The sequence below is a fragment of the Myiozetetes cayanensis genome, unplaced genomic scaffold (assembly GCF_022539395.1).
Source record: "Myiozetetes cayanensis isolate MyiCay16 unplaced genomic scaffold, myiCay2020 scf6-25, whole genome shotgun sequence".
NCBI classification, from domain to species: Eukaryota; Metazoa; Chordata; class Aves; order Passeriformes; family Tyrannidae; genus Myiozetetes; species Myiozetetes cayanensis.
In genome coordinates, this window is record NW_026087853.1 from 37,651,004 (window position 1) to 37,676,298 (window position 25,295).

General features: G+C 52.4%; 2 protein-coding genes across 16 annotated transcripts in view; one reads left to right on the top strand and one right to left on the bottom strand.

Moving 5' to 3' along the window:
• The window catches only part of LARGE2 (LARGE xylosyl- and glucuronyltransferase 2), a 26,880-nt gene extending 11,294 nt beyond the window's left edge, over positions 1-15,586 (top strand). For 3 of the 5 annotated variants that reach the window (XM_050336578.1, XM_050336577.1, XM_050336576.1), the window contains exons 3-16: positions 6,484-6,657; positions 6,940-7,196; positions 7,593-7,675; positions 7,950-8,073; positions 8,511-8,682; positions 8,833-8,937; positions 9,204-9,316; positions 9,424-9,549; positions 9,692-9,847; positions 9,963-10,126; positions 10,380-10,658; positions 11,012-11,158; positions 11,328-11,523; positions 11,636-13,212. In XM_050336578.1, the coding sequence (XP_050192535.1) occupies positions 6,558-6,657; positions 6,940-7,196; positions 7,593-7,675; positions 7,950-8,073; positions 8,511-8,682; positions 8,833-8,937; positions 9,204-9,316; positions 9,424-9,549; positions 9,692-9,847; positions 9,963-10,126; positions 10,380-10,658; positions 11,012-11,158; positions 11,328-11,523; positions 11,636-11,833 (2,220 nt within the window). In that variant the 5' untranslated portion in view covers positions 6,484-6,557 and the 3' untranslated portion in view covers positions 11,834-13,212. Of the gene's footprint in view, positions 1-6,483; positions 6,658-6,939; positions 7,197-7,592; positions 7,676-7,949; positions 8,074-8,510; positions 8,683-8,832; positions 8,938-9,203; positions 9,317-9,423; positions 9,550-9,691; positions 9,848-9,962; positions 10,127-10,379; positions 10,659-11,011; positions 11,159-11,327; positions 11,524-11,635; positions 13,213-15,472 lie in introns of those variants that run through there. The other 2 variants (XR_007631550.1, XM_050336580.1) reach the window with 2 other exon arrangements.
• The window catches only part of PHF21A (PHD finger protein 21A), a 136,397-nt gene continuing 125,642 nt past the window's right edge, over positions 14,541-25,295 (bottom strand). For all 11 annotated transcript variants that reach the window (XM_050336589.1, XM_050336591.1, XM_050336581.1 and 8 more), the window contains one exon: positions 14,541-23,964. In XM_050336589.1, coding sequence (XP_050192546.1) covers positions 23,710-23,964 — 255 coding nt within the window. In that variant the 3' untranslated portion in view covers positions 14,541-23,709. The remainder of the gene's footprint in view (positions 23,965-25,295) is intronic.

The following is a 25,295-nucleotide window of genomic DNA, read 5'->3' on the forward strand; positions in this document are numbered from 1 at the left end:
TGGGGAATGTGGGCTGCTCCAGAGCCATGTCCAGCCAAAGGATTGGACAGCCCTTGGGTGAAGAGCTTCCTGCTGTCAGGGAGTGATTTGGTCCCTGAGAGGTGATCCTTACTTCTAGCCTGGAGTGAAACCCAGCTGGTAGTGTTGGCACGTCTGGCTGGGTATCCTGAACAGTATAGGCAAAATGCTGCAGCTCAGCTCACACAGAAGCTTTCTGCTTTCCTGCTGTTTTCCTGCTGCAGTGAGGGAGGATACAGCACATGCTGAGGAGTGAAAACCAGCACCCTTCCTTCTGCTGCCCTACTGTCCCCACAGACATGGTTGAGGGCTATTGCCAACTGGATTCTTCCAGCTTCTTCTTGGACCTAACAGGAGTGAGAGCACTTGGGAACTGCATTGCTAGTTGGGTGGCCCCTCTTGCTTTGCCTGAGAGTTGTGGCAAAATGCAGCTGCCCAGCTTGTAAGCACTGTGGGATGTCTGGTAGGCTTAAGCCTCCTACGCAGCACTTGCACACTCTGCTGTGGCACTGGACTCCTCACATGTGCCCTGCACAGCCCTCTGGCTGGGGCTCTGCCAGGCAGCTGAACGCAGTGCCTGGCTGTGGACAGGGAGACTGGATGCAGTGTTGCTTTGCAAAAGCAGACTGTGTCTAGCAGGGCCTCGTGGTCAGAGTCCTTGCCAAGAGGAGTTGCTCCCTGATGCATTCCTGGGGTTTCAGACATGGAGAGGTAAGCAGAAAGGCGTTCCTGTATCAGACCCAGCCTGAACTTGCCTGTTTCCTCTGCAGACAAGGAAACAGTCTGGTGACGAAAGTCCCTACTTCAGCCAAGCTCGGAACTTCAGCACCCTTCAGAGACTGTTTGTTCCTCTTCCCCAAGTGCTGTGTTTCTGTCACAGAAGGAGAAGCTTTACACTTTTCAGTATGACCTTTGCAGTGGCGGGAAGTGAACTGAAAACTGAACTTGAAGTGGCGGGATTGTGTGTGTGATAATCTTATAGGCCTAAGGAGAGTTTGAGAATGAGCTGTAACTGAGGTGCAGCTGCCTGTTGCCCCAGGAGGATCTTATCCTTTCTAGGATTTTCTCTGCAGCTTGGTGGTGTTGGGGACCAGCAGGGAGACGAGGATGCTTCCTTCTTTTAGAGCTCACATTTTGGTATCCAACTCTGCAGGTGCTGCTTGATCTGACATCTAGAATGTGGTGGCTGTTTTGCCACAGGTTGCTCTTTCCAGGGAAATATGAAGGTGAAATTCTCACTCACTTAAGTTTTGCTTGTCATAAGACTGGGGAGGGAGGGACGGCATGGTAATCTGGAGCATGGGGTTTTAATCCTGTTCTTCTGGCCAAATTCCATTCCGCCTCTGTAAATTCCTGCAGCTACCCTGCTCTGCACTGCTTGTGTGGTATCTGCTGGTTGGCACAGCCCCCCTCAAGTGGCAGCATTTCAGCCATGGGGAGGGACAGGGAGGTGACCCTGAATCATAAGGCACTTTGTCAGATGGATGCTGCAGTACGTGCTGTAAAGGTGACCTGCTGAACGAGGAACCACCCTGTCCCCTCCCATCTCTTTGTGAGAGCAAAAGAGATCATCCCCAGTTGCCTCTCTTCAAAGTGTGATGCCAGTCTCACCTTCAAGGTGAGTTGCCAGTCTGGCTTTGAAGCACTTGCCACAGCTTTCTGGCCCTTTCTCACCTTTTGCAAGCCTGGGAAGCTGCTGCGTTGGGCTCCTGCTGAGGGAGTCTAAGCAGGTCAGCTAAACTGTTGCTGTTCCAGAAATGAGGCGTGGGAGAAGGATTTGCAGTTTCTGTCGCCTACAGCTAGGTAAGACAACAAGGCAGCATAGCTCCATGAAGTCACTCCTCTGCTGGCTGTCCTGCAGCTCTTTATGGGGAACAGCCAGGATACTTCTTAACTTGCAATGCCTGAGGGAGAGGCAATAGAGGGGCAGCAAGCCTGGGGCTGTCCCTGTGCCTCTCTGGGCCACTGCCCTGGGACCTGCAGTCCAGCTGTGCCTCAGCATCCCTCTGCAGGTGCACATGAGCTCTAGAAGAGACAAGAGGTTAAGACGCCCACCCTTCCATGGGCCTTTCTGCCAACTGGTGCTATGGGAAAGCAGGGCTGCTCCCCTCTGTGCTTGCAGGGCTGGAGGAAACGTGCTGATGCTATGCAAAAGTTCCCACTGCCAGCTCTCCCTAAACATTAACTGCTCACCTGACACTCACTGAACCATAAAGAGTGAAAGCCAGCCAGGCTGAGCCATAGTCCTACAAAGAGAGTATCTTGGAGGAGTGGGGCACCAGCACATGGCAGCTCTTGGGGCGAGCCTGGGGTGTGCATGGAGGGGTGGCCAGCAGGAAGCAAGCCCTGGGCTCCTGCCCCCACCTCAGAGGTTGGTGTGAGCATGCACTGATGTTTGTGCAGCTGCTCAGCTCTACTGGCGTGACATTCCCTGTCCCCTGGCCATCGTCCTGTTGTTAGTGGAGGCAGAGTGTCCAGGCATTAGACAAGACCTGGGTCCTGCCTGCCCTATCCCTGGCATTTGCTGCCAGCTTATTCCAGCAAGAGAGGGGACTCGGGTGCCTCTTTCTGTCCCATTTGCCTCGTCCCCTGATCACTGCTGAAGCAGGAGCTGGGAAGAATGTGGGGGAGGGAGGATAACCTGCTGTGAACAGCACTTCTGCCCGTGCACTGGGGTTGGAAATCGGCAGTATTGGGAAACTTCTCATCTTACTGCAGGCTGCACTTGTCTGGCACTAGCAAGGAGACTGAGGAGGGAGGGCAGAGAGGCTCAGTGCCATGACTGCAGGGAGGGGCAGAGCCAGGAGGCACGCATGCTGTGCCACAGCTGCTGGTACCCACTGTGCCTCTTGCCTAGGAGCTCTTTCCAGCCTTGTCCTCCACTTGCTGTGCCTTTAACGTTTCACGGAGGAGGAGAGACTTTGTAGCTGCCTTCTGGCTTGTAATCTCCTCCCCACCCCCATGAACATCCTAAAACCACCCCTGCCATGTCTATGCTCCCCAACAGCCTCCCTGTTCTTGCCCTGGCTGGCGAGGGCCTGGTTGGGTCTCACCGCACTGCGCCTGATGCTGGGAGCAAGCAAGTTATGGAGAACAGGAAAAGCTATTGGTGCTCAGCTGGAGCAGGAGGAGGCTTCCTCTCCCAGAGCAGGGCTGTTGGCAGCGGGCTGCAGGTCTGGGCTGCTCCCAGAGCATGGGGAAGCCCTGCTTGGCCACTGTCTCAGCTGGAGCACTCGTTACATGATGGATGGGATGGGGCAGGGTGGTCCCGGGAGCTGAGCTCCCTGTGCCCTGGGCCAGGTGGGGGAGCAAAGGGAAGGGTTTCTGCCCTGGGGAGCTCCTGGCTCAGGGGAGTAGCAGGGCAGCCCGGGGGTTTTTTCTCCCTGCTGGGGCTGGGCCGGATAGGGCAGAAGGGCGCTGCTGAGGAGCTACTGCCTGTTGCACCCGGGACTCTGCAAGGGCAAGCGGGAGCTGCCCGAGCGGGAGGCAAACGTGCCTCCCAGGGCAGGGATTTGGGGGCTGCCTGGGCGCAGACCCGGCCTGCCCCTGCCCCGGGGCTCGGCCCCTGCCTGTGCCTCTGCAGGTGCTGCTGTGGCTGTGCGGGCAGGCCGGGGCCCGCCGCGGCTCGCCCGAGGCTCTGGGGCGGGGGGCAATTTACATTTCATCAGGAGCGCCGTGCAGGCGGTCTGCAACCCAGCCCCTCTGCCTGCTGCCCGTACTGGTTTCCTCCCACCGCACCCGGCCGCATCCAGGCACACGCAGCACTAGACACCCTCGGCCGGGCCTTCTCTTTCCGCTCCAGCCCCGGGCTGGGGCTGCCGCCTTTCCACGGCTTCGGGGCCGGGCGCGGGGGAAGCTGCAGGTAGAGCCTGTCTCTGCATAGTTAGCATTCCCAGCCCCGGCGTCCTGCTCGCTCCCGGTGGACTGGGGCAAGTCTGAGACATCAGGGGGATAGTTCTTTCCTTTTCAAATCTAAGGTAGGGCGTGGACCCTCTCAGGTATGGGGCAAGTGCTCAAATAGTGGCCAGTATCTCTTCTCTCTGGGTAGCAGGTCTGCCCCCCACCCTTGCCCTACTTGTGTCCTGGGCTAGCCATTCAGTCCCTCTCTGCTAGCCAGGGGGAGACAGGGTGTGTTCTGCCGCTGTCCTGAGCCCCCCGAAATCTTTCCATGATAGGACAAAGTCTCCTACACCTGGCCCAGGAAAGGAGGAGGCAGGTGCTGGGTAGGGGGTAGATAATCCTGGTCCTTTCCTTATCATAGTAAAGGAGGATATTTGAGGCCTGGGAGCAGGAAGAGGGCTGGAAGGAGAATGGATTCCTCTGAATTCAGTTTGGGCAACTCCGTGCCTGTGGCGCTGGGGGCTCTTGAGTAGAAAGCGAATTTAATCTCTTGTTTTGTTTGTTCTTTCTTCCTCTGGAAGGGGGGCCTACGGGGCGTGTGGGGGGAGCTTGGGTTTGAGAGCGGGGAGGGGGGGGGGAAGTGTCAGATCTGGAAGGGAGGAGTAAAGGGAGGACGGGAACGGCAGCCCCGGGAGGGAGCAGCAGCAGTGGGCTGCCAGCCGGCTGGGGAGACGCCGAGGAGGGAGGCAAGGGGAGAGGCAGGTAAGGAAATGGAAATCGCCGCCTGAGGGGAAGGCGAGCGTCTAGTTGAGGAGCAGGACAAGGGGTGGCTGAAGGGGTGGGTGTGCTATGAGGGGGGGGGATGGATGGAATCCTTGGGTTCCATCTGGGAGAAGTTTTGGAAGCTGGCTTGCTGCAGGTCCCATCCTGGCTCCCAAAAGTGCCGTCTTAGTAGTGTGCTCCCGTGCAGGTTGGGGGCAGAGTACTGTTCCTGCAATGAGGGGGTATGGGGGCAAGCAGGAGCAGGACAGGCTCTGCTGTGTGCCACCACCTTCTCTATCCTTTGTTAGTGCTGTTTATTCCCTGTCCCTCAGCTTCCCAGACTGCTGGATGCTGACTGACCTCCCTGATCTTTCCTCACTGCTCCCTTGCCCCTCCTGCCTGGCCTGGGCATCTCCCAAACTTTGTGTGGAGCTCAGCATGTGGGATGGGAGGCAGCTGATAGCAGCACATGGAGACCTGGCCATGTCTAGCGAGGCCTATGGCTGTGGCAGGGACAAGGGGTGCCTGGGCATGGTGGGCTCCATGTGTCAGCTCCCCTTTCCCTCCCATGCCCGTGCTTGGTCTGCTCTACAGAGCAGAAAAGGAGGTCAATGCCGGGCCTGGCTTGCAGGATGCTGTGGTGCCAGCAGGACCCCTTCTCTGCCAGGAAAAGGAGTGCAGCGCTCAGGTGCCATCCCTACTGCCATGTGGACACAGCAGCATCCCCAGTGGGTTAGGATGGCCATGCTCCCTCGGGCTGCCCATGCCCCAGCCCTTGCGATGCCTGAGTATTTCTCACTGAAGGTGGATGGAGCCATCCATCCATCTCAGCTGCGATTCCTGCAATGGGCAGGCGTTTTGCACCCCGGCCCCAGGGGCCCGGGGGAGGGGGGGCGGGGGTGGTGTGCTCTCCCAAGATGCCTGCTCGAGGCCCCGCGGCCTCAGGGGCATCTGCACATCAATGGACTTCAGGCGGGTGTGTGCAGGGGGAGCAGACCCTAATCCGGCCCATTCATCCCGACGGCAGCTTTTGTTGAGCCTCCAGATGTTGCTGCACCGAGGGGAGGGGGACAGAGCGAGGCCAGGCTGCGGGGTGAGGTGGGTGTCCCCTGCCCTTGGGGTCTCTGCCGGCCCGGGTAGCTTGCTCCGGGGGACCCGGGGCAGGTTCTCCGCCGGTCCCGAGCCATGGGGGTGCTCGGGAGCGTCCCGCCCGCGGGGCGAGGGGCCTGCTCCGGCCGCCCCGTGCCCCAGCGGGCCGGGGGACGAGTTTCACCGAAGCGTTTGGGTTTTTGCCACCGAAATGGGCGGCGGTGTTGGGTGCGGGAGTTCCCCGAGCCCGCCGGGCCCCGGCCGGCCCCGCGCCGCGGCTTTGAGGCCATCTCCCCGGAGCAGCCCCAGCCCCTCGGCCTGCCCAGGCGGCGGGGGAGGGACCGCGCTCCCTCCCACGGGCAGGCTCCGTCAACCGCCCGGCTCAGGGAGGCCTCGCAGCATTGCCTCTCCCCTCCCCTGGGAGCCTTGGCCTGTGGGATGGCAAGGAGCAAGGCACAGCTGGGGTGAAATGGCTTGGAGATCTCCTTCCCACCCCCTTCCATGTTTGAGGTACCCCCTCCGTGGGCTTTGCAGCCCTGGCAGGCTGGCAGGACAAGTCTTGGGGAGATGCCCAACACCCCAGCACAGGGCAGGAAGGTGCTGGCTGGGAGAAACTGTTTCTGGAGTGTTGACAGGCATCTGTCTTACCACTGCACTTGTCCAGTTGCTGTCCTAGAGGGAGAAGGCAATGGGGGATGTCCTGCTGGGGAGATGTCAAGACACGTGGGTGCAGGCTGTTGGTGACACTTCTCTTTGCTTCCCTGCCCCTCACAGGCTCTAGGATGCTGGGGCCAGCCGGGCTCGGGTTGCCCACCTGATCCTTGCCATCCGTGTCCTGCTGGCACATCATGTTGTGCTCCTGGCGCACAAAGCTGAAGCTGCTGCTCGCCACGGTGACCCTGACCATCCTCCTCTCCTGGCTCTACCTCTTTGTGGGGAGCCTTGAATGTGAGTGAGCCCTTCTCTTCCTCCTTGGATCAAGGGAAGGTGCAGCAGGGGGTGGGCAGTAGGGGCTGAGGCCTTGGGGTGGTTGCTCTGTGGGCATGCAAGTCGTTGCAGGTGTATCTAAACTGGGGACATCTCCAGGGGCATGTGTAGGGATCAGGGGAGCAGAGCTGTGATGTTGGCTGGACACTTGTGAGGTATGCTGGGATCTCTCACCTGGGGCCATCTACACTGCGCCCTCCCAGCCTTGCCATACTCATCACATAACCCGTGTCTCTTCCACAGATGGCCGCTTCCTCCTGCTGCCACCCTGCCTGGGCGAGCAGCCAAGCCGGGATGTGGAGCGGGAGGCTCTGGCCTCACGGGTGCGCAGGGTGGAGGAGGAGAACCAGCAGCTCCGCCTGCAGCTCAGCCAGGCTCAGATGGAGGGCAGCGATGGCAGCCCACAGTGGGGAACCTCTGCCGAGGATGGAGATCTCCCCGGGGGCGAGAGGAGCAATCGCACAGCCTGCCCCAAGCAGCGGACAGTGCACAAATGTGAGGTGGGTGATGGCACTGGCACGGTGATATTGTGGGATGGGAGGCTGAGACCCTGGTGGAGCATGGATGTATGTGCAGTCCACTTGGCACTGTTCTCCCTATGCTCTGGCCATGCTGGGGCCTCATCCTGGCTCTCCATGGTGCTCAGTGAGCCACAGTCAGTGGGTGAGGGTATCTTCCTTCTCCAGAGAGAGAGGCCAGGTAGGCAGAGTGGCAGCCAGACTCCTGGTCCCCTTGTTTCTGAAGTGGGGAACTCCTGCCTCTCTCTGGGGCTCCTTCCATAGGGGATGTGGTGGGTTATGGAGTCTCTCCCTGTGGCATGGTCCCAGGGAGGAGCTGATAGTCCCTGAAAGGAGGGGCTGTCCAATCTCAAAAAGGCACTATTTGTCTCTGGGCAGCTCCTGCATGTTGCAATTGTGTGTGCCGGGCACAACGCGAGCCGGGACGTGGTCACCCTGGTGAAATCCATCCTCTTCCACAGGTAATGGGGAAGTGCTGTGCCAGAGGCCCACTATTTGGGATTCTGAGATGAGCTGCTGCAGGGGCAGTGCTGTGGGAGAGGGGCTAGGGCTCCTCTCTAGCCCCTGTGCCACTGCTTAGAGGGACAGAGAGGGATTTGTTTCCCCCAGAGGGTTGATTTTTCTGCATTTGCCCCCTCAGCTGATGTCTGTCCCTTGGCAAGGATGGGAGTGATGGGGACCGTGTCCTCTTCATGCCACTGTGGTGCTGAGTGCTACTGTGTTTACCCTTGGCAGGAAGAACCCCCTCCACTTTCACTTCATCACAGATTCCGTGGCCCACCAGATCCTCCAGACACTCTTCCAGTCCTGGATGGTGCCTTCTGTACACGTCAGCTTCTACAACGCCGATGACTTGAAGGCAGGCACTTGCCCTTCCCTTTGCCCTGTCCCAAGCCAGTGCTCAGAGGGTTGAGGGGAGTAGCAAAGAGGAGCGAGCAGGTGGAGGTTCATTAGCTTTTTCTTGCTGGTCCCTCACTCACCCCCTCAACTTTCTGGGCTTGTTAATGGTGCAGCTGATAAAGGGGTTCAGGGCTGGTACTGGAGGGGTGGGGAGGCCTCTCTGGGTAGCCCTGCCTCTGTGGCAGAGCTGAGTCCCTCAGCGAGCACTGAAACACTGGGGTCCAGATGGGCATTCTGGTGGCTGAAGGGAATGCTCCAGGCTTGGCTGACTCCACAGCAACGTGTGCCCTTCTGTTGCTGGCCTCATCTGCACGGGATACTGGGCACACAGAGCTGTCTTGCCCAGGCAGGGGAAGGGCTTGGCCATGCCCAGCCCTGAGCTGTGTTGCCTTGCAGCCGGAGGTGTCGTGGATCCCCAACAAGCACTACTCTGGCATCTACGGGCTGATGAAGCTGACGCTTACCAAGGCACTGCCCTCCAACCTCTCCAAGGTCATCGTCTTGGACACTGACATCACCTTTGCTACCGACATTGCTGAGCTCTGGGCTGTCTTTGGGAAGTTTTCTGGTGAGGACAGGGTGCCCCTGGGGCTCTGTCAGGGGCCTGGGTGCTGGGCTCAGGGTGGCAGTCCCCTCCTGCCACAGAACCAGTGCAGTGCATTTGCTTAGGCCCTCTGAACCGATAACGAGCTGCATCCATGGCCCTCTGTTTCCTCAGAAAAGCAGGTGATTGGGCTGGTGGAGAATCAAAGCGACTGGTATTTGGGCAATCTGTGGAAAAACCACAAACCATGGCCGGCCCTGGGACGTGGCTTCAACACGGGTGAGTGTGGGCTGCCAGGGTGGGCCCTGCAGCCTCATGGCACATCCAGCTGGGGCAACGCTTGGCACAGGGAGGCTGGGAAAGGCTGAGGTGAAGCAGGAGAGCCTGATGAGAATGAAGTGGCTGCTACAGCATCCTGGGCTAGTGTGGGTGGGAGCAGAGAAGCGGTATATCCCAGGGGATGAAGGAATGCAGGCTGCTGTGCTCCAGCTCTGTAGTGCTGGGTGCTCCCTCAGTGACCCAGTACCCTCTTCTCTGGCACTCAGGAGTGATCCTGCTCCTGCTGGACCGCCTGCGTCACCTGGGCTGGGAGCAGATGTGGCGGCTGACGGCAGAGCGGGAGCTCATGAGCATGCTCTCCACCTCACTGGCCGATCAGGTAATGGTTCTTCCCCTGGGGTGGGGGGCCCTTCTGCATTCCCATAGCACTGCTGGCATGGGGGCGTCTTCCTCTTCCACCCATACCCTCACCTTTCTCCCTCCTAGGACATCTTTAATGCGGTGATCAAGCAGAACCCATCCCTGGTGTACCGGCTTCCCTGCTTCTGGAATGTGCAGCTCTCTGATCACACCCGCTCAGAGCAGTGCTACACTGAGCTTTCAGATCTCAAGGTGGGTGGGTTTGCTGCCTTTGGAACTGTAGGAGGGCCTGAAGGACACTGAAGGTCCAGGGGAGTCAGCATGGGGTCCGAGGGCTTGGGGAGCACTGGGTGCTGCTGGCTTCCCTTCCGTGGGGTGACACATTACTGCCCAGGTGATCCACTGGAACTCACCCAAGAAGCTGCGGGTGAAGAACAAGCATGTGGAGTTCTTCCGTAACCTCTACCTGACCTTCCTGGAGTATGATGGGAACCTGCTGCGCAGGGAGCTTTTTGGCTGTGCCGGTCTTCCCAGCCCACCCAGGGACCAGGTGAGGCTGATTGCTACTGCCCCCAGCCCCAGAGCATGGGATGGGCAGAGACCACATACAGCCTCCCCAGCACCCTGTGGGGCTCTTGCTCTCCTTCACCTTCATGATGTTGCAGCTACAGCAGGCGCTGGAGGAGTTGGATGAGGATGATCCCTGCTATGATTTCCGCCAGCAGCACCTCACACAGCACCGCATCCACCTGTTCTTCCTGCAGTATGAGTTCTTGGCGTTTCCCAACCCTACTGATGTCACCCTCGTGGCCCAGCTCTCCATGGACAGGTACTTGCTGGTAGGACCAGTGGGAGGTTAGATCCCACCTCCCCTCCTTAGCTTTGGAGCTACCAGGGCTTCTCATCTCATTATCCTCACACCAGCATTTTACAGTTAGGAACAACACCCCAAGCTGGGAACATCATTTCCTCCTGCACTGGGCTCAACTGGCATGCAGCTCTCTGGCAGGTGCCCCGTTCTGGGTTTGGTGAAGCTGCCAGAGGGCAGGTCTGCTGCTCATGCGCTGCCCTCTGCTTCCCAGGTTACAGATGCTGGAGGCCATCTGCAAGCACTGGGCAGGCCCCATCAGCCTGGCCCTGTACATGTCGGACGCTGAGGCTCAGCAGTTCCTGCGCTACGCCCAGGCCTCGGAGGTGCTGAGCGCCCGCCGCAACGTCGCCTACCACATTGTCTACAAGGAGGGGCAGTTCTACCCCATCAACCTCCTGCGCAACGTGGCCCTGGCCAACACGCAGACGCCGTACGTCTTTCTGACGGACATTGACTTCCTGCCTATGTATGGCCTCTACGATTACCTCAGGTAAGGCTTTCTCCAGCCAGCTCAACCTGCAGGGCTCCCCAGGCACCAGAGTTTTCAGGAAAAGCCCTGGGCAGCAGTCCTCAACAACAGGCCTGGGAGCCGTTCCCTTTGTGTTCAGCCTCAGGATCCTGCCCTTGCTTTTGTCAGAGAAATGAGGATCCACTCAGTGGATGAGGAAGGGGCTCTGGCTGTGAGCATTGGACAATTTGCAGGGGTACCATGCAGGGGTAGGAGGAATGGGGCAAAGACATCAGTATCCTTCTGGAGTGGTATGCAGGCTGGAGGGGCTGAGGAAGAAGGCTGTGGCCATGGCTTGCAGCCAGGGAGACCTCATACCCTTCCTATCACCACAGGAACTCCATCCAGCAGCTGGATCTGCCCCAGAGGAAGGCAGCTCTCATTGTGCCGGCGTTTGAGACCCTGCACTACCGCCTGACCTTCCCCAAATCCAAAGCAGAGCTGCTCTCCATGCTGGACATGGGCTCCCTCTACACCTTCAGGTAGGGACTGGAACTGCCCCACTATCCAGGGGGGGCTGACAGAAACTAGTTTTGTACCCTTGTGCCTTGGGACTGTGCACCCCCTGTCTCAGGGGACCCCCTGCATCCTCCTCCTGTCTCAGGGAGCTGCCAGCTTTGCCCAGTGTCTCGTTTCCGTCTCTCCCCGCAGGTACCACGTGTGGCCAAAAGGCCACGCCCCAACAGACTACGCCAAGTGGCGGACGGCCACCATGCCATACCGTGTGGCATGGCAGCCAGACTTCGAGCCTTACGTTGTAGTGAGGCGAGATTGCCCCAGGTATGACCAGAGGTTCGTGGGCTTCGGCTGGAACAAAGTATCCCACATCATGGAGCTGGACGCGCAGGTGGGTGAGGGGCCGCTCCTGGCACCACAGAGGCGCTGGATGTGGGGGCTTCTGGCCAGGCAGTGACATGTTGGTACCACCAAGCCGATGCTGTTGCTCTGTCCCCTCTCAGGAGTATGAGCTGCTGGTCCTGCCCAATGCCTTCATGATCCACATGCCCCATGCCCCCAGCTTCGACATCTCCAAGTTTCGCCTGAGTGCAGGGTACCGGGGCTGCCTCCAGACGCTGCGGGAGGAGTTCCACCAGGACCTGTCACGGCGATATGGGGCTGCTGCGCTCAAATACCTCACCGCCGAGAGAAGCCTGTGACGCCCAGGGACAGTGGGTGCAGGATACAAGCAGCACACTGGGAGGATGCAGGGCCTCCCTCCTGCCCCTGCCCACCACTGCAGCCCAGCCTGAGGGAACGGAGTTGGCAGCACAGCCTCTCCAGCCCACCAAAGGGATACCCATAGATAAGGTGGAGGATATCAGCTGCAAGAACAGGCAGTGCCTGGAGGTCAAGCTGCCACAGCCTTCCTGTGTTACAGGGGAACCTCCTTATGCCAGGGGGTCAGCTCTCCTCTCTCCTCTCTTTTAGTAGATGTGGGTTCCCTAGTCTTCACTAGCTCACTTGACCTTGAGGCCTGGCTTCTCCAGAGGCCTGGGAGCTGTGCCATACTCTGTTCTGCCTCTGCTCAGTGGTGCCAGTTCCAGTCCTTGCATACTCCTCTAGGGCTTTGGTGAGTGGGAGATGAGGTGGTAGATCATCCCTCTGTGGAGCAGGCTCAGAGGAAGCTTCCCAACACCTGGGAACTCCAGCCAAGGGAGTACCAGGAGTTGTTGGAGACCTGGTTCAAGCACAGATCAAGGCTAGTGGTTAACAGCGGAGAAGTATTATTACTCCTGATCCGTATGGATGCAGTCTCCAGTGGAGTTGGCCCTATACCGGTGGTGCTGGAGTCACCCAGAGCAGGATGAGCTCCCAGAGCAGGACAGGCTGTCTGCTGTCCCCAGAATGAGCTCCCTGGATAGGCCAGCACCTTCCAGCTGGCAGCAGCCGTGGCAGTGACAGACCTGTCTTGTGTTGGCAGTGCCCCACAGGGCAGGGCTGTGAACCATGGCCAGGAGCAAAACAGCAGCTTCACAGGCCAGTGCATGCTGAGAGGAGTTTCTGGCAGGGACCACCCTGCTCCTCCCCAGCTCCCGGCAGCGCAGTCGTTGCCATCAACAATCAGGGATGTGACTGACACTGGAAAAGACCATAGCTGAGCACTGTGGCAGGAACCCTGTGCCAGGAGCAGCTTGACCGGACACTGTTCTACCACTATCACACACTGGAGCACAGAGGATGCATTGCTTTCCTCACGCTGTTTAAATTATTTAATACTTTCCTCATAAGAATTCAGTAATTAGGGTGTCTGGGGTTCTTCTTTTTTAATCCTTTTTTCCTCCAAGATGATTTTGCTAGCAGCCCTGGAGGCTCTCTGGGCCACTTGCTGCTGCAGCCTCTGCTGTTCTCTCCTTAGCTTTGCTCTGGGCTGCAAGAGCTAGAGCTAGCTCTGTGCAGGGGTGAGGATTTCCGTCCATGGTGGGAGTGACTAAGAGGAGCCATACAAAGCACGGGGTATGGAAAGGGCACAAGCGCCTCTTGCTTTTTTTCTCTTTTTAATTTAATTTTTAAATTAAAGCTTTTTTATTCTTTTTCACGTTCTTGTTAGAACTGCCTGGTTATTAATTTTTTCTGCTGTGAACCTGCACATGTCTCCTGGAGGGAAGACAGCAGGAGTGCAATGGAAGAGTGGAGCCTGAGCCTTGGCTGTGGAAAAGCATCACTAGGCTTGTTTGAAACCTTTTCCTGTTGGGCTGGCACAGGGGGGAGGTTAAGGAACAGGGAGCAGCAGCATGCAAAAGAAATGCCTGTGTGACCAAGTCCCCTGGCAGTCCCCTGCCAGCTCTGAAAGGGTTGGTGGGCTCAAGTCTGATGGTTCCCAGCACTGCAGCAGGGCCCAGGGAGCCTGCCTGCATAGCCAGCCCCCCTGAACTGGATCCTGGGGCTTCATGGTTTAGGCATGTAGTCAGTTTAAACACCCCCAAGCAGAAAGGATGTAGTTTCATCTGGCGGTGCTGCAGCTCATCCTCAAGAGCAGTGTGCAGAGCTGGATGCCGTGCCGTGACCTGCAGGACCTTTCCTCGACCAGAGGAGGGAGGACAGGCACCCAGCTCTGGCCACAGTGCAGGCAGTGGGACCAGGCGGGGCTCTGCTGAACAGCCTTGGCTTTGTAAGTGTGTTGGGAATAAAAGCTGGCTCTTTGGCCCTATGAGCCACCAGCCTTGCATCGGCGGGGGGTGGATGAGGGTGGTTTGCCAGGAGCAAGTGTTGAGGCTTTATTTGGGAAAGGGCTGGGAAGACATTACTCATCACGGTGAAGTCAAGCACAGCTCCACCCCACCAGTCCCTAGCAAGCAGCTTTTGTTTAATATAACCAAAGCTCACCAATACTGCACTGCTGCTGCACTAAGCAACACAAGGGTTAGATCACAGCAGTGCTGGGATGGAGCAGGCCTCTTCCAGGCGATTATTCGATGGCTAGGAGGCAACAGAAGTGCTGTCTCTATAGTTACTTTGGAAGGTGGCACGGGCATGCCTGTAGAAGGAGATCTGAGCACCATAATTTTCAGATGATAATCCTTCCCAACCTATACAGTCAGCCCAAAATGTGCCTAAGAGGGTGGAGGTACTTGAAAGTAAACCCAGCTCAGGTTGTTCTCTGTCGGGCAGCATCAGCTGGGAGGCACCCCCTGAGTCAGAACCAGGATGTTACCTGAACTGAGCACAGCCCCTTTTGGAGCTAAAATTCATTTCTGCTAACAGTGTCCTTCTCCTTGCCAGGAAAGCGGAGTGCGCCACAGCCGCCGCACAGAGCCATGCTCAAAAACCCCTCTTGGGGCTGGGGATTTGCTACGGGCACTGCACCACCCCCTGTGCCTGTGGGACCTGCTGTCCCCACCTGGTACATACAGCTAAGGAGACAAGAGATTTTACCGTGTTTTATTTAGTAAAATGTTAAAATAAATAAATACAAATTGATCAGATGCTCTGTATCCCCTCCCCCCAACTTTAATTTGCTAAAATCTAAACACATTTGTACCAAAACTGAAACCACAAGGAACTTGAAGGCAGCAGAGACTGCAGATCACTATGAGCATCAGGCTAAAAAAAATAGAGATATTTAAAAAACCCAAACCAGCTCACAAGTCGGTGTTCTCATGGTGTGATTCTGTGACAACAGAGCAGTACCAGTCAGAAAGGGCATTTTACACCAGGGCCTGCAAGGACAGGAGATTGGCGGGGAACGGGGCAGCACAGGTGGCACCGGCTCACAGAGGGCAGAGCCACGGCCTTGCCTTCACAAACCCAGCTGGGAGAGAAGCTGCCATCATCCCTGCACAGCACCAGGCCCGTGGCTGTGGAGCAGCACCACCAGAACAGGGGGCTGTTCACCAAAATCACCTGGAGAAATCAGACAGGCTGGAGGAGGGACCAGGGTTTGAACGCAGAGCCCTTCAGGGTCAGCTCCTGCTCCGAGCCCATGGCAGGACTTCTGCTTTACAGCTTGGTCTTGGATGAAACACTGGGGTGGGAGTGGGGGAATGGGATGAAGCACAGCACACAGGCAGGGGGGTGGTATCAACAAATCTACTGAGACGGTGTCACCGTGATCACAGGAACACGAAGCTGTGATTGAGGCCTGAGTATTTTCTCTAAACGAGCAGAGCTGCCTTCACAGTCCTCCTGCCCTCAGCTGCAGATGACACGGTGTTTGCAGATTAGAGCCAGTTAGCCCCAGCAAAGACAAAATTTGGCATGGGCAGCCACCCCAGTGCTGCACCAGACCTCCCAGGCAGCAGCAGCTCACCACCACTTCACTGCTGTTGACACAGCAAAGTTATTTCCTTCCTCCACAGGTGCCTGAACAGGTCAGCACTAGTAGGATCCCCCCTTCCTGCTGGTACCTCGCTTAAGCTTTGCTTAATGGAGTTTGCAAGGCATGCTTTGCTTCTGTGGGGCTATGAGAAGCAGCCAGGATGCCTCTGACGGTGTAAGACGGCGCTTGGGGCAACCCTACAGCTGTAACTGGAGTGAAGCAGCTTTCTGGACACAACTGCCTGCTGGCTCTGGTTGCGTGGGGCTGCCAGGAACCTGACCGAGTCCCAGGGGCTTCTGCAGGAGCAAAAACCTTCTTTAAGGAGGGTCTTGGCTGCCTGTCATGTATGGCATCAGGAGCAACTCAGAGACAACATGCCTTGGAGAGCTGACAGGTAAGACACTATGCCTGGCTCGAGAGTCAATCACTGCTTTGATGTCAGTGATAATTTAGGTAAAGAAATATGAGACTATGATTAGAAATTACACAGTAGCCCAGAACAAGCAGAAACACGCAGCCTCCTGCGGCACCCAGCACAGAGCTGCTTCTCAACAATGCCTACCCCAGTGCCCGCAGCCATGGAAAACTGCTCTTCTGGAGTCAGAACTGCCAGTACCTGCTTTACAGAGGGGAAGGAGAGGCACAGAGCCACCTCTTTCCCTCCCTCCTCAATTCTGGCATGCCACACCTGAGAGGCCAGCACCTGGATGACAAGCTAGGGGAGCCCCTGCCCTTGCACATGCACAGCATCTTCCCAGTGCTGCTGCAGTATCAAACCTCAGCGCTGGGGGTCCAAAATCAAGGGTGGCCATGGAACACAGCCCCAGGAGCTGCCCTGTGCCACTGCCTCCTTTCCCTGCCTGAGCTACAACCCCAGGGCTCACTAAGAAAAGTGTTATCTTGAAGCTCAGAGGCAACAATACTTCATTATTTTTCCAACAACAGAGTTCTAACAAGGCACATGACAAAAGGGCAGGAATTGGTCGAGGTTTACAATTGCCAGTGCAAACTCAGGAAAAAGAAAAAAATGCAAACTCCCTGGGTGGTGAAAAATATTGAGAGCCAACGGATCGATACTGCTCGCTGCCACTGCCTTTCCATGCCACCAGTCCACCCAGGACAGGCAGAGCCAAGCTTACATGGTTTTTGAGTTCCCCAGGCACTCCTGAGAGTAAACATGCCCTTAAGTACTTCTTCCTTTCTAGAACTAGGGACTGGGTTTGAAGTTCTCTATCTGAAGCATTTGACACCTGCTTGGATACTACAGAGTGAAGAAGAACAGGCACAGAGCTTACTCTCGGCTCATACCCAAGAGCTGGGACAGCTGCTTTCCCAGGAGGGTGCCTGCCCCATGGGCTGCTGCTTAATGTAGCCTAGAAGCAGGGCCCTCAGCTTCTGACAGGTTACATTAAACTTACCACATGCCACTGTCCAGGTGCACTGCTGAAGTTCCCCTTTGCATGTGTCCCTAAAGAATCCAGATCCTGAGAAAACAGGGAGGCACTGCTGCTCAGAGGGATTTTGGCACAGAACTGCCAGATATGACAGCCCAGAGAGCGCGAATCTTGCACAGATACTCCAAGAGATGGCTGAAAAGTACCCAAGTCACAGGTCCTGCCCCACATTGTCTCCTTTGCTCAAGTGGGACCCAGGACCTCTGGGAGCTGATGCTGGTTTTAACTAGGCTAATTGTTAACACCTGAACTAGGAAGGTGCAACCACACTAGCAGAGCTGAACCTTTAGCTAGTCCCCAGAATAGTTTGAGCCAAGAAAATGTTTAATTAATATGGTCCAGATTAGAGCAGATTCTGGCTGCCCCAAGGTCTTCTTGATCTGCCTTATCCCCACACTGTGGCTTAGAAATCAAATAAGGCTCTTGTCAGAATGGGATCACTCAGCAGCAGAAGCAGAACTAGGGATGACTCCGTGCCTACTTCCTTCCCTACCTGCAGCCAGGTAGCTCTTCTACCACCACACTTGCTCCTTTTGGATTACAGATTAACCCATGCCCAAATTGAAGGAGGATAAAGAGAAATTTTGTTCTACTCTTTCCACTGAACTTTCAAACCCTGTAACTGCACAAATATCCATTTCCTCAAAATGGAGGGCTATTTCACTCCTGAATTTTTCCTACCCTCATTTTCCCTCCTTCTCTCTTTTCATATTTTTCCTTTCTGCTCTGCTTTACCCCATGTAATCTTTGTTTCCTTTGCTCCTCCTGCTTTCTCCCTTCCTTTCCCATCTCCAGCCCTGTGCCCCTTCTCACATCTTGAGCCGACTCAAGAGGCTTCTGTCCTTTCTTTTGTCCCTTGCAGCATCCACCTCTGGCCCGGGGAGATGGGGAGCCCTGGCCTGGCTGTTCTCACGTGCCACACTCCAGGGACTTGCACAGCACAGCGATTTTCACAGCACTGGTTCTCTTGACAAGCCTCTTTTTTGATCACTACTCATTTTAGTAATACTGACAGGGATACAGACAGACTCCCACACAGGTAAGGTCTTGGTTTTCTGAAACAAGCCCACATCTTAAATTAACCTCTGGGAGAGGTGTTTTGTCTTTTCATGGGTCTGTAATTACCAAGCTTACCAGTGCATGGTATAAATAATTTTCTTTATTGGCAAGTTGATCAACTATGTGCTCAGCCTATACAAGACACAATGATGCAGAAAGTTCTTATCCCAGATAAGAGGGAAATAGGGGGGAAATGGAAGCTAAAGGTAAAGGATAGAGTCATACTTTTCAAGTATTACATTCCATTCTGTAGAGTTACAAACAGGACTGAGCTTAAAGAAGTGTCTGAGTAAGACAGCAATAATCAGGAGACAAGACGTCTGCAGCTATCATGTTCTCCTGATCCCATTTGATTTTTGGGTCGTTCCCTGGTCCAGGTCTGACCATGGAAAACAAGGATCCAGCAGCATGTCACTGCAAGGTTCACTCGCAGTACCTAGCTGGCTATTGGTGGGTTCTTTGGAGACCTTTTGCCTTCTGAATGCCAGAAACTACAGAATCCACATAGTGCTTGGGAATGGCCTTTGCTGAGGTAGTTTTTTGGTCAGGCAAGCCTACGAGCCAAATGAGTTAGCTGCATGACAAAACATCTTTCCTCTTTCTCCAGGTTCCTGACTCCTACACATGTCAGAAAACTCTCTGCAGTAACCTAGCAAGGCTGAACTTGCCCTGATCTTCAGAATTCCAAAGGAGGACAAATGGAGGTGAAAAAGTGTCAGCCCTAAAAAGACACCACAAGCTCTACCCAAAGGGGAGTGGTCGACAAGGAAGTGTGATATCAGTATTTCAGTGACTATCTGAGCAGTTCATTGAGAGAGGCCCTCAGTAAAACAGTGAATTTTGGTTTAACATCTTAATATATGATATTTTAAACCCATGTTATTTTAAAACCACATTTCATTAAAAAATGGGTTTTCATCATTAGTGCCTCAGAAGCAAAGAGGGCAGTGTGCAACCCAGTGGGGGAAAGAAAGAGAGAAACATGCACACTGCAAATTCACAAATATTTCCCACTGTATCCACATGGGAAGGAAATTTCAGAGTTTACTCCCTGTATTGTGGGCTGCCACAGCTTGGTAGGCCTAAGAGGGAGATTTTACTCTGGGTTCTCCTGAATGCTGACCACGCTGCTTTTCAGGGCTGTCTCTGAAACAGTACATGGAAGAAGATGACTTGAAGCCAAGGAGGTCAGAATTAGGATTCACATTTCTAAACAGATGGAATATAGACTTGCTTTCTTAAGCCTGGTCAGCTAGGAAGGATAAACTACAATATTGTTTTCTGCCAACAATAAAACTAACAGATCTGCCCATAAAATTATCACCTCTTTAATTTCTAGGGTAGCAGCTTTGAATTCATATCCCCACTGACAGAAATGTGCTTACAACATAGAACAAAGCCCTGTTTTGCTAATGCAAAACATTAATTCATCCCACCAACATGGTAACTCCTGGCTAAAAATGATGTCCTGCAAGAATCAGCCACGCTACTCACTCTACTTGCCAATCATCCCTAGAAGTATTGCTTTTACTGTGTTTTGTACAGCACTAAAATCACTGCTGGCTCTAAACAAAAATAATGAGAACAATAATGATAGTACTAATCCTTCTAGCCAGGTTACATGCTCACTTTGCCACTCTGACCACTATGGACCTTTCCAGCTGCTTAAACAAGAGACTGCAAGGAGAAGGGAAAAAACAACTTCTGCAACACTTGCTCTATTTCTGAGCAAAGGAGCAGGGTGACTTCTTAAAGCTCTTAGCACTGGGCTGAGAGCCAGGACTATCTCTGAGATGAGCTTCCTTTGTGGTCTCATCGCTTCCCTTATAACAGAGATTTAAAAGCCACTTGTTTCCCACCAATGACAAGCAATGACATAAGAATTAGTTAATATCTTGGTGGTGGTTTGGAAATACAAAACCACATTCAATGCGACAGCTTCCCAAAGAGCAGAAGTTTTAGTGCAAACTTATTCTATCTCAAATATTACATGAGAAAAAACCCCCAAACCAATACAAACCCAGAAGACAAGCTTGAGCTTTAAGTTGTCAAAGAGTTTAAATTTCTTCCTTGATTGGAACCTCTTGGAGCATCTGGAAGAAAAATCCATTTTCCTCTGTGTTTAGCAAATGCCAATTCCCCTTCCACCCTATTGTTGGTAATTGGGCACAGATAACTCCAATTTACTGTGTCTACATAGCAGCATCATTGCCAGCACGACCGCAGCTTTGGGAATGCTCATGGACTGACACTGTTGCAGAGCTAGGAGAAAAAGCATCCAAACAGGATCAGTGAGAGAGAGAGAGAACTACCTAAGCAGTATCAAAAAGTCTAAGTTAAGATCATTTTTCAGCCAGGTAATGATTAAGTAAATGCATCCTTTTACAATCTGGAACACAAATGCTGTAACAAAAGGGACAAAAATGTCTTATCTACTTGGATTCTGGAGACAAGTAGGTGCCTCAGAAAAGCAGTAATAACTGCTTTAACATCTCCTGTCTAGTTAACGTTAACCGTGCTCAAATTTAAATATGGTTAGTAGTGAATTTCCCTTCCATTCCCTCCTGAATCAGCAAAGAAAACAGAAGGATTATGGAGTCTCCAGGCATAGCCTGCTACCTCCAAACACTGCAGTGTTTCCAGGAGAGCTCAGCAGGTAATGCCACATACAACATGAGAACCATGAAGACTCAGCACACCTATCCCTGAGACTGCCTCTAACCAGGAATGTATTTGATGCTTTAGAAGATGATGTTAAGAATTATCCAAGTGGCCAACTAAAGAGCAACCTGTTCAAAAAGGCAGTTTCTCCTGAATATCTGGCCATTAGCTGATGGCTCATATTCTATAGAAAGCAAGCTCATGTTCTGTTTGTTTTCTCTCTTCCACCCTTGAAATTGACAGTCCTTTGTTTAAATGCTGTGGGTTGCTGGCCCAGTGCTGCCCTGTGGTGATGGCTCCCACTGCTAACTGGATTGATGCAGGGACATTTTTAGTACAATCAGTTTTGATGTCGTCTGCCCAGCTGTCTCCCTGCCACTCGTGCTAACTTATCCTCCCAGCTCTGCTAGTTCCAGAACAGAACTCAAACATCAAAAGACGGAGTCGAGGTTATCACAGTTGAGAAGTGCACCTAAGAGTCACTTTCCCAACTGCAGACAAATGTGAGAACTCACAATATCAGTTCTGAGCTCAGAGCTGAAAATAGTGCACACTCCTACAGAAGGAATAAAAGTCCTTAAAGGGCAGAAGGGCAACCTAAAGGAGAAGGAAAACAGCTCTCTGAACCCCACAGAAGCCCACTTGGCTGTGGCAGCAAAGAAACGGTCTCAGGCTATGTAGTGTCTGGAGTATTCACTTCTCCTGACTCAGAAATGCATCCCTGAAATCCAAAAAGTTTTTCTACCTTCCACCAGAAATGGCTGAGCAGGTCTGCCTCGCCACCCAACGCGTGCTCTCAAGGCCACCACACTGGAGACACTGCCTCACACTGTGTGTGTAATAGCTCAACTCTGCTCCCACCAGAAGTAAAGGGAGTTTTCCAAGTACTTCCAGTGGAAACAGGCTTTGCCCAAATGTTTATATGCAGTAGTGAAACTAGACAGCTCTGGGACACAACCCAACGTGACCAGAATCAGCATCCTAAACTGAGACAGACCCCACAGTCAGGAAGCACAAGGCAAGCTTTGCTGTCTAGAGTGAAAAGATTATACGTAAGAGAGGAACTTCTTAAACAAGAGGAGATAATAGAAGACGATTTCAGTCCAACCAACTCACTGTCTTTCATCCTCAAGCTCGAATCAGTCCATATCACAAAACTGTAAAAAGCTTAAACAAGCACATTGTCAACTGCTTTTCTCTGGGTTACAAACACATGAAAGAATGGGGGAAAGATGGAAACAACAGAGACAAGCCTGGCCGATCCTCCAGGTGGGGTGAGATCCAGCACTGTAGGATTTGATTCTCTTTAGAGTTTAGCCAGTAGATGTACGGTATAATCTACTGAAACTGTCCCATTTGATTTTAAAACACAAACACAGCAGAATGTGATCATAAATAAGCAAAGTCTGTGTTAAAAAATTCTAAGTACACAGCATTTTCTCCAGTTCTGACACCTTTTTAATAGAAATCACTTGTTTAGGAAACAAATAGCACTTTTGTAATTTTTTTACAATGTTTCTTACCTTGATCTTATTTTAAGTAACACTAGGAAGACCTCAATATCTTTTATTTTCCTTTTTAATTTAAAAAAGTTGGTTTTTTTTCCCCCAGATACAAAGATTTTGCCCTTGCATAAAAAAACAGTGCCCAAAACGATGACACAAGGACTCACAAAGACTCACTGTATCTCACTGACACTATTACTTCTAATCTATACCATGCAAGGTCCCATCTACCTCTTTAATTAGACTGTCAGCCTGAAAAACAGCTTTTCTATTCCTTATTTAGTTCTTGTTACCAAAAGAAGAGAAAGGAAGTGAAAGAAAAGGACATTTCTCTGTTGAGTTCACACATCTGGGTTATGTGCTACTTTGTTCAGGATACTTTTGTTGTTTATAAATACAGAAAAGGGCTGGAATCTCATTTTCAAGTAATTGATGCACGTTTTCTCTTGAGACACCTCCATCCAATGCTCCAAGCTGACCCTGAATTCTGGCCCTCATCTTCCCATTCCCAACATAGACTTTCTGGATGAGTGTGAGGACCCAAACCAATTCTGCAAAGCAAGTTCTGTTGTTTAATGTGAAGAAACAGGATTAACCCCGAGCTGTTGGGACAGTGGATCCTCAGCCTATACGTGTGAGGGGAAGCGGAGGGGCAGGTACTGATCTTTTCACACTTGTGACCAGTGACAGGACTCGAGGAAACGGCATGAAGCTGAGTCAGGAGAGGTTTAGATTAGATAGCAGGAAAAAGTTTTTCACCCAGAGTGTGGTTGAGCACTGAAACAGGCTCCCCAGGGTAGTGGTCACAGCACCAAGCCTGGTTGAGTTCAAGAAGCGTTCTGACAATGCTCTCAGGCACATGGTGTGATTCTTGGGGTGTCCTGCACAGGGCCAGGAGTTGGGCTCGATAATCCTGATGGGTCCCTTCCAACTCAGCATATACTATGATTATATGATTCTATGTGCTGGTTACTCAGTGAAAAGTCCATCTCCTTTCCTTTTGTAAATCTCCTGTCTAAACAATAGTAAATACTGCTTATTTGATAGACTTGTCCCTTCTGGGCACTGGGATTTGATAATTTATATTTCTGGTTTTTTTTGGTTTAATAGTACTGAGAGTTTAGAAACAGGAAAAGCCCATAGGCTCTTTGGACTTGTTTTTGTTTTCCCCTAGCTAAACAAACTGTTCTGTAAATAGGAACTTGAAACCTGCTCTCCTCCCTTATCCCTGCTCCTCACCCCAAACAAAAATAAAACAAACCTATAGTGGCTGTGGAGGCTGCTGCAGGCACACACTGGTGTAAAATATAGAGAGAGTAAATATATTATTTCACTTGGCATGGTGCTGGCAAAGAACCCCCAGCTGGCACTATTCATGTAACATGATCCAAACTTCGCATGTACACACAGAATAAGAAGGATCAATTGGCAAACTCCGGTGCCGCCTGGCACAAGCATCTTCACGCTCTCTCTGGAACCAAAGAACTAAAGAATTCTGCACTTTCCAGAAGAAATCCAGTTTTGCTTTTCTAGAGTTTCTTTATTTTGCTCTTTCTCCTCGCCGCCACCTCCCTTGGCTCCTTCTTAACTTCACTGTGTTATTTAGTCTCATCGCCCTTGTTACAGTTCACCATGCAGCTCTGGGAAGGGGAAGGGGCTAAGGTGGAGGTGGCAGCATTAGTATTGTTAGTGGAGTCCATGCCGTTGGAGATGGCTACTGAATTGACCTCAGAGTTTATGGGTTTTGAAAGGTCGATGCCTTGAATGAGGCGGATCAGCTGTTTTACCTTCTCCAAGGAGCTGTGCATCTCCTTCTGTTTTGCAAGGATGGTGTTCTTCATTTCCATGCATTTCTGCAGCAAAACAGAAAAGCAATAATAAGTTCAAGCTTATGAATGAAAGCAGGTACGAGAAGGAATATGATGTTCACAGATCTAAATGTAAGAACCTAAAAAAGACTGCAGCTACAATTTCACTTTTCCAACATAGAAGAAAAAAAGGTCTCTGGGCTGTGTTCACAGGAGAATTCATAATTGCAGGCTGAGGAATTAAATTGCCAGGACATAGCTGTCACCTGGTATGGCTCCCATTTATTCCAAGGTGTTCTGCAAATGAACACAGACAGCTCCATCCTTTTGTGCTCCTTTTGAAGGAAAACTTCCAAGTGTATGTTCTTACTATTTTTTCTATTAGTATTGCATTATTGAAATTTCTTTAGCTCAGATCTGCAAGCTCAGGCATCCTACTGCAGCTGACTGCTGACAGCGTGTGTGCACACCATTAGTGGGATAGAGCCTTTGCTTTCACATACATTTTAGCAGGAACATCACTTCCTTCTCTCAATAAAGGGGCACTTGAAAAGGAAAACAAACTCCTCTTCACTTGAAAATCTTATTTTGCGGCCACTTCTTTCTCTTAGAAGTGGTAGTAACATAGCTAGCTCATCAGTTAAGAGTCAGGGTAAGATAATTTTTTTTAAAGGGCCACAAATGATGTTTCAAGAGTGAAAAACTGCTTATTTGAAACTCTCAAAATGAGCAAACAGTAGCTACGTCTGTTACACTCAGGTTTTTACACAAAGATGGCAACCTTTTTACATTTTTTAAATGTTTTATTTGTGCTGATCTCCAGAAACTGTTGGTTTTAGCTTTACTATTTTCACACGCAAATCATGGCACCATAATAACACCATAAAATCTAGACCTACTGTGTCTGTTTTGGACAGGTCCAATGTAAGTATAAACACTCTCCTTGCCCACTGCCTGAGAAACAGTGTAAATGCTTTAGTGCTGCTCAGGTTACACCCAGCTACCGCTAACCAGAAGATGACAGTGCCACGAACTGCTAACCAGCACCTCTCACCACTCGTTTGCTCCCAGTCACTTTATTGTATTGTCAGCACTGAAATGCCTGAAAACACAGGACACTTTTGTTCTAATAGGCAAAGACAGGCAGCCTGGAAAGTATCTGTATTTAAAAAAATCTGTATTTAAAAAAAAAAGTCTGTACTTATGTATCCAGCCTTACAGATGCTACCACATCAGAGATTTCAGTGTGTTTCATTATGTGATACTGTGAAGGACCAAACTAAGCGAAGGGCTCAAACTTTACATCGGCAACACAAGAGATGATTTGCATATTAAGGTGAGAAGAGAGAGCAAATTACTAACTGTGTTACAATTAC